The sequence below is a fragment of the Echinops telfairi genome, unplaced genomic scaffold (assembly GCF_000313985.2).
Source record: "Echinops telfairi isolate 266 unplaced genomic scaffold, ASM31398v2 ScPeMD7_2;HRSCAF=8, whole genome shotgun sequence".
Taxonomy (NCBI): domain Eukaryota; kingdom Metazoa; phylum Chordata; class Mammalia; order Afrosoricida; family Tenrecidae; genus Echinops; species Echinops telfairi.
Window position 1 is genome coordinate 50,738,919 of NW_022103898.1, and position 12,089 is coordinate 50,751,007.

General features: G+C 38.3%; 1 protein-coding gene across 1 annotated transcript in view; it reads right to left on the reverse strand.

Moving 5' to 3' along the window:
- Positions 1-12,089, reverse strand: part of OTOGL (otogelin like) — a 168,961-nt gene that overhangs the window by 16,644 nt on the left and 140,228 nt on the right. Inside the window, exons 45-51 of the mRNA XM_004700773.2 lie at positions 11,152-11,337; positions 9,110-9,322; positions 8,517-8,621; positions 8,134-8,241; positions 6,958-7,059; positions 6,377-6,481; positions 6,249-6,289 (exon numbers count right to left, since the gene is read on the reverse strand). Of these exons, the coding sequence (XP_004700830.2) occupies positions 6,249-6,289; positions 6,377-6,481; positions 6,958-7,059; positions 8,134-8,241; positions 8,517-8,621; positions 9,110-9,322; positions 11,152-11,337 (860 nt within the window). The remainder of the gene's footprint in view (positions 1-6,248; positions 6,290-6,376; positions 6,482-6,957; positions 7,060-8,133; positions 8,242-8,516; positions 8,622-9,109; positions 9,323-11,151; positions 11,338-12,089) is intronic.

The window sequence follows — 12,089 nt, forward strand, 5'->3', positions numbered from 1 at the left end:
ACAAATGTGCTTTACACAATTGATGTATGTATGGATTGTGATAAGAGTTGTATGAGCCCCTAATAAAACAATTAAAAAAAAAAAGAAAGGTCAACCCTTGGGAACATAAGAAACTGTTCTGCACATATGGGATCGTTGAGTTGCAAAGAACTCAATGGCAAGTAACAAAAATGGTCACTAAAATATATTTTTATACAGACCTAAACTTAACAACACTGCCACTGAGGTGACTCACAGTGACCCTAGAGGATATGGCAGAGGTGCCTCTTTGAGTTTCTTAATCTGTAAATCTTTAAGACAGCCTCATCATTCTCCCATGAGAGGCTGGTGGATTTGAACTGCTGATTTTGTGGTTAGAAGCTCATTACATAGCCACTGTGCCACCAGGGCTCCTCGATAAACCTAAGGCCACTTTTAAAGCTTCCAAGATGATAATTAAAGTATCAAGTTTTCTTGGATGTTTTAATTTCCTCATAAAGTATCAGTAATAAAATGAATTTAATTCTTGACACAATAATTGATTCAAATAAATTTATAGTAATCTTTAAAAGACAGTTTTCCCGATAAGCTAATGTTTATCTTTTCATAGTCATTTCCAAGTTTTAGTTTCATAAACATTGACTCATTTGAAGTTTTTTTTTTTATGTCTTTTAGTGATTACACAATTCTAGTGAAGTTGAAATAAAACTTCAGGTTTATGGAGTTAAACAATGATAATATCAAATTCTCCCTGTGCATAAACTAAAATCAAATAAATACATGATAGGTGGGTAGGTAGGTAGAGAGAGACAGAGACACAGAGAGAGAGAGGTGAATGTAGGCTTATACTAATCATCTAGGGCTATACCACCTGCTGTATAAGAGATAAAGTCCTAAAACCCACTGTGTCCTTTCGAGCTTACACTCAAATTCTCTATTCCACCCTCTTGTACTGGTGCCCTTGGAGAGATTACTCATATCAGTTACAATTGTATTCTTAAATGCACCATTGCACATGGAAGAAATAACTCTTTACTTATTATTGATTAATAGTTATTATTACATCAAATAATGATGGTATTCTTTTCTCTCCACAGTGAGCAGGGCTCTTTCAGAATCTGTAACAATAGATTAATCTGCTCCCTTATGCATTTTCCATTTTTGGCTCCTATGAGCAATGCTGCTATGAGAGCATTTATTTTTGTATGAGTTTCTATGCAGGCAAATGTATTAATTTCTTATGGTTAGAACTACTGGACCACATGTTAACTCCATCATTAATATTTCTTTCAATTAAACTGCCAGGCTGTTTTTCCCAAAGTCACACTGTTTGACATGACCACCACCAGGTTTCATGGGTGCCAATTTCTCCCCATCCTTGCCGACTAGTGTTACGACCTGTCTGAATTACAGTCATTCTAGTGAATGTGAGGGGTATTGATGTAGTTTTAATTTGAATTTCCCTCAATACTAATAAAGTTGAGGAACTTTTCATGTGCTTGTTGAACCTTTTTATATCTTCTTTGGAGAAATGTCTAAATATAGCTCTACAATAGAATATAACTCAAAAATGAAAAAGGAGTGTAGACCTGATGCATGTGCTGACATGGCAAAATCTTGAAAATATTATGTGAAGTGAAAGAGTCCTGTCACAATCTATCGCACATTGTATTTTGTTACTTGAAATGTCTACCTTAGGAAAGCCCGTGGAGGCAGAACGTAGATAAGGGTTTCCAGGAACAGAAGTTGTGGGATATGGGTAGTCACAGTGCAGGACTCTTATTTAGGATTTTAAATGATTGCAGTGGTTGCTGCACAACTTTGTGAAGCTCCGAAAAGTCACTGAATTACATAATTTAAATGGGTCAAATGCCTGAAAAGGGAATTCTATGTCAATAGAGCTGCTGTTCTAAAACAACAACAACATTGCAAAGGCCCAAGAAACTCTTCATGCTGTTTGTTGTCTTTGTGGAAAAAGACAGTGTTATTTTGTTCTGCTGTTGTTGCTTAGTGTACTGAAAGAATTCAGGGTGCGTGCTTAGGAGTAAGGGGTATGATCTATACTTGTGTGGACACAGAAATGTAAAATTAAATCAGCAAACATGTGAAATCACATGCAGGCATGTATTTAGACAAAATATTCAAAGATATTTAAAATAGTACTTGTGTTTTTGTGCTTAGCCAGAAAGCCAGTCATATAATAAGTGTTTATTCATCAGAAGCTTCATAATTTGAGTAATGTCAAAATTTGATTCATACTGACTATTCAGATATTGAAAGTTGAGCTGGACTTAACCAAATGGGCCAGCATCTAGGACAAAGGTTGGTGAGGAGGAACACAGAAAAGTGGAGAGTGGTTCAACCCATTGGGAGGACAAAAAAAAAGGACAGACAGAAAGGTGGTTACCAAAGCAAGTGTTAAAATCACCACTGCCAACAAAAGATAGTCATCCTTGGAGAAAATCAAATGAGGGAATTTTGGGGGGAAATATTTTAAAAGCTCAAACATTTTATCTAAATCTTCGGTGATATTAACTCATCATTAGAACACTGCTGAATGAATGATTTTTAAATGAAGCAATGGCATCCAAAAAGGAGTTTTATTGCTTTCACAACTACCTCATTTATTCCCCCAGAATACAGCTTTAAACTTAGTCTAGTTAGTAAAACACAGGTGAAGATCTTTCTCCGATTCCCTGCTTCTACCCAAGATCCATCTGACATCAGCCTTGGTGTCTCTCTTGCCATGTCCCCTTCTGAACCTGGTTTGAATTTCTAGAAGGTCCACATTGATGCCCTGCTGCAACTATTTTTTAGTTATTGTCAGCAAAAATTTACATATGTGTGATACTAATGATATTGTTGAATCATTCCCCTATTTCATTAGATCACCTTTCTTAGGAAGAAGCACAAATTGGAGGATAAATTTATAATTATTGCTACAAAATCACAGAATATTTCATTTTAAGAAAACCTCAAAATGTAAAAGTATTGTTTCTTGACATATCCCTCTAGGTCTATAGACAGGAAGGCCTTGCTCCCAGCTCTCTAGCCACTCTTGGGGCATTCTGAAGGGATGCAAGTCATATTCCTCTTCCGTGCTCTTTGAGTTTGGGGAACTAAAAGAAGCTTGAGGAGCAAGATCAGCTGTATGATAAACAGTAAGGCTTCCCAATGAATTTTCATATGACAGCCTTTGCCACCCTTAAAGAATAAGCAAGTGCCTTGTCTTCATGAAAAACAATTCCTAGGCTCAACTTTTCTGGTCTTTTTCTCATCCACATAGTTTTCATTTTTCAGTTAGGGAGTATGTCAACGCGACACTCCTGGTGAGGGCTTGATTGACCTTTCAATCAAGTCACAGCCTGATGACACCCTCTTGATGTCATAAGACTTTTGTATAAGAGCAAGACTAACAGAGATGATCTCTCTCTCTCTCTCTTTCTCTCTCTCCCTCTCTCTCACACTCCCCCTTCTTCCTTGCTGGGACTTCACTAGAACTCTGTGTCTGCTTTCAGGGGATGTCCCCACATGGGCCACCTGACCCCAAGACCTGTCAACATCCTGCCATGCTTCCACTGACTTGGATCCACGTGACCCTGTAGCCATCAGCCTGGACTCTCCCTACTTGCCCGTTTACCATTCTGTGTGACCAGCATGTGGCTACATTAGTCCAAAGAGGAACTTACTGACCAACATCAGATTTGTGGACTTGGGTTGGATTGGGCTGGATATATAATTAATTCTTGCTTTAAAGCTCTTTCTTATACATAGATGAGTGTCACTGGATTTGTTTCTCTAGACAACCTGGCCTAACACAGACTTCATAAACAGCCCTTGTGATCATTTTGTGTCCTTTGCAAAAATATATGAAAATTCCCCTTTAACTGTGAATGTTTTGTGCTGAAATTTACCTGGCCCAGCAGAGCCTCTGGGAAGCCACTATTTTCATTGGACTGTTTTTGAAGGCACCCTACCAAGACTAAAGTACATGTAATGCTGTGAGAACTTCCCTGCAGTCATCTGCTGGCCAGAAAGACCCATTCAAACACTTTTTGTTTGAAATAAACCCATGAGTCTATGAGCTGAACACTAGCAGCACTTCTTTCTGACTTCCCCTCATCTGAATCTCCTCCAGTTGATTGGCTAGGCAAATGTCATCCAAATGCCTTGTCATGGAAACGTAATTGTACCAGTGTTTCTTCTGTCCTTCGAAACACCTCAGTAGATAATCCATCGCAGCCTGATGTCTTCCTTCAGTACCATCAATTGTTGGTCATATGCTACTCCCTGAAATGTCTACTATTTTTCCCCTAAAGTTACTCTAGATTCCTTCCATCTTCTTTTGATGCTTGCTCCATCATTCAATAGTCTGCCCACAGAATCCTTTGTTGTTGCAAATCAAACTTTTAATTTATTTTCCAGCTCTTTCAGCTGTAGAAACCCTTTGCATTTTTCAACTCCTGGTCTTTGCACACTTCATTATAATAATTTGTATTTCCAAGTTGCCCTTTGATATCTTCTCTTCAGCTCTTTTACTTCATCATGGCTTCCATTCACTTCCACGACCCTCTATTCAAGAGAAGATTGTGTAGTATTTCCTGACCTCCATTTGGGCCTTTTCTTTCTTCATTTTGTTTTGCAATGATGTTTGTTTTATGGACCACATTCCAGTGTTACGCAAAGTGGTCAATACTTCCCCATTGTGGGTACTGGAACGATTCAGGGAAAGCGACTGCAGAAGTAGATACCTATACTTTATCCTAGATTCTGGGAAATTCTACAAAAGTTTTTAACTGCCAGAGAGTATGTGTATGTGTGTGTATGTGTGTGTATATATATATATATATATATACTTTTATATTATATTTATATATTTTTAAATAAAAATATTTTTATATTATATATATATATATATATATTTTGCTGAAAAACTTCCCAAAAATATGTTTGGCAAAGTAAGGACCAAACAACAAAGATGAAAGCATTTGACTTTATGGATTATGACATATTATAGATAATATTGTAAAGAATGGGAATTCCAGAACACTTCATGGTACTCTGACAGAACTAGACTAAGAAGCAGTTTGTGGTGGAGTGAAATTTCTAATGTGGTTCTTCTAACTAAGTCTCTGTAACTCCCACTAGCTGATTGAGGAGACTATGCAAAGAGGAAGTGTGGAACACTACTAGAGAGGATTAGTGGCCGCTCCCTGACTATGAGGATGAGCCAATTTTTTAGCAGTGGCAGAGAAAAGAGAAACCCAAGGACCTCGAATGAGCACATTCCAGGTCTCTGTATGAAGCGGCAGAGGCCACCAAGATCAGATGGATCATAAGCTGGCATGGAGACTCAGAGGAGCAGCGCCAAGACTCTGGGGTGCTGTCCCCTTATCTGACCAGGGATTATGGAACTGTGGGACAGAGTGGCAGGCAGGCTGACTTCCTGGCCTGTGAGGGTAAAGGATCATGTGGCTGAGGGACTACGAACTGGAGAGAAACTTGGCTACCATAGAGCTGAGAAAGGGAGAGGGACTTGCTGCTGCGGAGGAAACTAATGACGATATCCTTACTGCGTGCTGATCCAGACTGCGGGTAACTTCCCTGAAACACCTGCTTAATTGTGAGTAGTGTCTGTAAGTTCTGAACTCTAGAACTCAGTGTGAATATACAATGGTATGGGAATGACTGGTATCAGAATAGGTAAATAAGGGATGCTGGTCTGAACTCTGTCCGGTGGCAACAGAAAAGCCAGAGGAGGTCAGACATGACCCCCTCCATTGACTTTTTGTGCAGTTATTAGAACAGAACAAGGGGACAGTGCATGGTTTAAAATGAGAAGGTTGTGTATCGTTTCTATCTGTGGAACGTTCTTCTTTGCATTCAATCATTTTGATGAGTAGATGATCTGAAAAGCCGGGACATATGACGAAAAATTTAGAGGCATCAGGAGGAGCAGACTAACACCCTGTGAAATGCATTGAACACAGCTTTGTTGCTGACAAGTAAGATGATTCAAAGCACTGACTGACGAAGATCAAGGACTGTAACCTTCAAATGCCACAAAAATAGAACAAAAATCCTCACAACTGGACCACTAATCAATGTCATGATAAATGAATATAATATAAGACTTGTCAAGTTTCATTGTACTTAGATCCACAATCAACGTCTATTGGGGCAGCAGTCAAGAAATCAAAGAATACATTACACTGGGCAAATCTGCTATAACAATAATATAACAAGTAAATGAAAGCATTTATTCTTACCACTTTACAAGTTGGTATAACAAGATTTTCACAGCTACATTCTAAAAAGGAAACATAAATATATTTAGGCAGATTTTTAAAATATTAACATAATTTTTATAAAATTTTAAAATATGAAAGTTCATTACCACAATGCCATATTGGACAACATTGGCCAGACACATTTTCTTTCACTAGACTCATATCTTCTGCACAGTTGAGTAGAGGAATAGGGCAAAGATTTGGTTCACAAACTAAATAGAAAGATTACAAGGGTAAATAAAGATTAACTTCAATAATTAACTCCAACCATTTTCATTATCAAGCTTATTGAAGTAGCACATTGACTCATATCTTCCCAGGGCCAACTCTTCTAGGATCTGACTGGTGTGCTTTAGGGCAGACTGAACAAGTGAGTCTCAGAGCGAAACCAAGGAGGCTGTTGGAAAATGACAGGTGCGAGGAGAGAGAGGAAGTCAAAAGGGTGTGCAATCATCTGAACATCTAGAAATTACTCAAAGATGAGAAAAACCACAGCTAACTTATTTTGGGGAGGCAATTATATTTTCTGAGAAGAGCTCCTAGATATGTAAAATTACTACATGTATTTAATACATACTTTCACATATTAGACTTTAATTAAGGTCTAGTATTATAGTACACCTCAAGTACAGTGGGCTTTTTAAACCTATGACAAGACTAGTGTTTTATTTAGTTAAAACACACTTACCACAGTAATACTGAGGACAACAGAATTGCGTAGTATTAAGATCCACGGTGATAAATTCCCCATCAGTACATAATGGAATAGGTTCAGTACAAGGGTCACAAACTAACAGCCAACAAACAAACAAACAAAAAAGCATAGTTGAGCTAAATACTAATTGATTATTAGTTATTATTAGTTATTATTAGATTATTGTGCCATACACAAATTTAATAAAATGGGAAACATGGAAAGCAGAACTGTGCGAGATCTTCCTATTTGGGTATTAGGACAACAATGCCTCGTCCTCAGCGGGCAACTCTGTAGGAATATGGCCCAAATTAGACTAATCAGATCTCCTTCCATGGAACTGCAATCACGAGCAGAGGCACACCAAAGCAGAAAATGCAAGGAATGGAGCCATTCATTAATGAATGCTCGAGCCGGCGTCTCCCCTTTCCCAGGCCGGCTGTCCTGCTTCCTGTTGACCCTGCGTACTTCCCCAATGCTGCCAAGAATGGGTTGTCCGTAAACTAGCCAGAATCCATCCGTGTCTGCCACTTGCAGCCAAAGAACCTTAACTAATATGAAGAGATTTGTTTTGACTTTCAGTGAATACAATATTAGAATTTTTGAGTTTCATTTTACATAGATGCATAATCAGTGCCCAAGGGAAGTAGCATAGGTGCATCTGAAACTTACATTGATCACTACATGATCTTTGATGTGAAATCTATTTGAAATGGAAATGGACAAAGCTGCCATTTTTTAATGTTCAGCTCATTACAGAGAATACGGAGCTCATGTACAGGCATCTCACAGACACGATTTATTTGCAGGTACCATTCTCTTTCAAGGTCACCACGGTGCACACGGGACACAGGGGAACTGAAAACCTAAAGAGGTCCTACAGTGTTTTAGAAAATCCCATTAGCCTGTCTGGAAGCCACGGTTATATTTTCTCCAAAAAGAAACTAGTCATTGGCCTTACTAAGGTAATAAAAACTTGATGATATTTTCTCGGATCGGGTACAAGGATATGTATTTTTCATGGAAAGAAAGATGAAGGGAAAGAAATGACAATGGTGACAATCATCATCCTTGTAGAAAGTCATTTGCAGTTCATTAATCCCATCAAATTCATAGGAAGTAAGAGATTTTCCCCCTTTCCACTCAGAAATCACCTCCTAGAGCACTCACCACAGAGAGGGGAGAAACAACAAGGCTCTCCTTGTTGAACTTGAAGCAGGAATTGGTCTTCTCTACATTCTGGTATTGGAATAATAGGACATTTGTCTAGGTCACATTCTGCAGAAGCACAAAGATGTTTGAAACTTTAAATAGTGTGCATTGTTTATTTATCTTTAGATTTTTAAAGACTTTAATCTTAGCAGAAATATGTATGAAATAACAGATTATATATACATATATAGAGAAAAGGGAGATAAAGGTTGCAAAACAAACTATATTTAGCACAGATTACCATAATAAATCATTTTCCTAGAGCCACAAGAAATGAACCTTTAGTCACTGTTCTGAATGGACAATTAAACTCACTCCAATTTCCCCTTGTTAATACTCACCACATTGGTACTGTGGGCAGCAAGAAAGAGGGCTGTAGCCAACAATCAGTTGTTGACTACTTGTACATGTTGGAATGGTAGTGTCACACAAAGTCATATCACATCCTGGAAATCAAAAAAAAAGAAAAATTAAAATATCAATCACCATAACAAAAATCTTATGTTGCTAACTCAAAGCCTGGTAATCATTCTAACAATAAACATTGTCACATTGTAATTAAGTTCACTCAGCTCACAAAATAGAGCTTATGTGAAAGGGCAACCGATGTAAGCTTAAGCATGTCTTTCACTCTCAATTGCTCTAAGTCAAATTCTCCAGTCCTTTCTCTTTTCATGTATTGATAAATATTATCCATTGCCAATACCCATATTTTTTCATACATATTGACAAAGTCAACAGCACTGTAATGAATAAAAATTTTGCTTCTGAAATGTGTGATGTTTATGGCAGCACTTAAATTGTTGCTCAGTCTTTACATTGGTTTTTTTATTATTATTATTTATAACAAGCTTCATTCATGTCCTCCTTGTTAACAGAGGCTATTAACCTGTGGTGAATTTGCTAACTGTAAGGCATCAGCACGATAACTTACCACAAACTTCTCCTGCGCAGCAAGTCCATTTGTCAACGACGCCCAGGACAACTTCACCTTCTCGCTCACAAAGCGGTGAGGACGCTTCATCACACACAGACTCTATAGGAATAATGCTTCCATTCTCCAAACACTGGTACAGAGAGCATTCGTCAATACCTCCATTCCAAACTTCCCCAGCAGCACGAGGGTGATCTTCAATATCAGTACACACTTAGGAAGATTGACAATTATGTCACAGTTATGTCACCTGGGCACTTAAATAAAACAAGCTCAATGTTTTGATGTCAGATGGTGAAAGAGATGCTAGGTTGCATATCTGGTCTTCTCAGCTTCCTCTGTTTTCCAAACACCACTAATTTATATTTTTTCTTTAATGGAAATTTTCATTAGGCCTGCTGAAAAGATTTTGTTCCCATCCATATTTATAAATGTGTACATCTTCTCCTATAACTAAGATACTTTGTTCACTATTTGTGATACATTTCAGCTTTTAAATAAAATTCCCATTAGTTAAAACTGACTCCGTATGGTAAATTTAAATCTGAATTAAAATACTGGGCATTAGAAATAATTACTTCTAGCTAATAAGGTAGTTCCTGTATCAGACTAACATTTTTGCCATGAATATTCAAAACATTTCCATTTAAAAATTCAAAAGGGGAAAGCAGGCCATTAAAGAAAACGTTTAGTGTCCTGTTAGTTTAATTATAAAAGTTTCACTATTGTGTTAAATATAGCCCTCTGGTAGTTCTTTTTGGAAAGAGAGATAAATACAGAGGTCAACCACATCCCCAACCTCTAATGAGCTTCTCTTATATGATCCTAATTATTAGGAAACCATCTCACAGGTTTTAAAGAAACTAATGTTCATGAATTCTAAGCAAATATAAGCACCTCTGTGTATTCTCAAAGTCTTTCTTCGACAGATGCTGTTCCCTTTGGAAGCACGAGCTTGTACCTGAAAACATAGTACACGTCCCTGCCATAGCCTTTTCCTCCCATTGTGAGTAAATTCTTTTTGTGGCTGACCATGATTCTGAGCGGGGTGAGCCCTAGATCGAGGAAAATAGCAAGCTACAATGTTCTCAGTTTTGTTCTTTTTTCATCTATCATCATCATCGAGACAATCTGCAATAGTTTGAAAATGAAAGTAGACGTGGTACACATTTTCCTCAGATATGAATCCTATCTTCCATTTCTTGAGTACTTAGTTTTCTCCAGGCACGGTGCTAAATGTCAAATCTTAGTGATTACTTTATTTATACCCCCAATAGCTTTATGAGCTCTCAAACCAAAAAGCTCACTGCTGTCGAATGACATCCAGCCACGACCACCCTGAAGACACACCCCAACTGCCTGCAGAGCCCAGGCTGCCAAGTCGTAGGGACGCCGCGGCCACATCCTTCTCCTCTGGAGCAGCTGAGGCTTGGAAGACCAGCCCTTCGGTTAGCAGCCACGTGCGCCAGCCACCACTTCCCAATGGGAGACGTGCTTCTATTTTCCTCATTCACAGATGATTCATTTGACTCTCAGACAGGTTACATAAGAGACGGGGATCTAAATTCAGTCCACAAACCATTTATTTCTTAACACAGCAGACTCTCTCCCCATTATCACATATATCCAAACTAAATCTACTGCCATTTTGTCTAATCCAAGTCACGGTGACCTTGTAGGATATAGTAGAACTGCTCTTTAGGGTTTCTGGTATCGTATATCTTTCTGGAGGTAGACAGCCTTATCTTTAGCCTGTGGAGTGGCTAGTGGGTTTGAACCACCAGCCTTTCAGGTAGCAGTCCAACACTTAACCCACAGGGCTGCCAAGTCTCCTTTATATGTGGAAGTATCAATTAAAGCACATCACCACAAAGAAAGAACCTACTTCAAATAAAATCGTATTAAATTGAAACCAAGAACAAATGGGCTCATGTCCTTTCCCACACCAAGATCAATTTGACCAGTCTTTCTCAGACCACCTTCCTAAGGTCAAAAGTTGTTTTGTTTGTTTGCTGGAGACTGATGGGTTGACAATGGCTTACCACATTTTTCCTCTGGAATGCACTCAGATGACTCTGGCCTGTGAAGAACAGTCCCAGTTTTGCACACACAGTCTTCTCTTAAGTTCAAGCATGAGGAGTGATCATAAAACCACTTGTTTAGACATGTTCTTGCTTCACATGGTTTCACACAAGGCTGATATTCCTTCCCTTCTGGGCAACTCAGAGCTAAAAGTAATCGAGGATAGAATTTTTTAATGATAAAATCATCTATTTGAATGAGAATAAAATGAATTAACACAGTTATCTTTCCAAAAATAAAGGTTGCACATTTAGGTCTCTTTAAACCCCAGTTTTAATTTTCGTTGCAACCATAAATCAGAAACAAAACCATCAATGGGTATATTTGAATATCAACCCTATAGTATAAAATAAAATTGCCTATTCAATTAATATTAGGTTTTACAGTAGGAAGAATTTATCAAATTTAAATCAAATAAATATGATCAAGAAACATCCAAAGTCTGGCACATAGATTCAACTATTAATATGTTTTTTATTTTATTTTATTTTTTAGTGAGAGCGTGAGTGAATGAGAGAGTGAGTAAGAGAGTGAGTGAGAGAGAGAGTGAGAGAGTGAGAGAGTGAATGAGTGTGAGAGAGTGAGTGAGTGAGTGAGTGAGTGTGAGAGTGAGTGAGAGAGTGAGAGAGAGAGTGAGTGAGTGAGAGAGAGAGTGAGTGAGTGAGTGAGTGTGAGAGAGTGAGTGAGAGAGAGAGTGAGAGAGAGTGTGAGTGAGTGAGTGAGTGAGTGTGAGAGTGAGTGAGAGAGTGAGAGAGAGAGTGAGTGAGTGAGTGAGAGTGAGAGAGTGAGTGAGAGAGTGAGTGAGTGAGTGAGTGTGAGAGAGAGAGTGAGTGAGTGAGTGGGTGTGAGAGTGAGTGAGAGAGTGAGAGAGAAAGGGAGTGAGTGAGTGAGTGTGAGA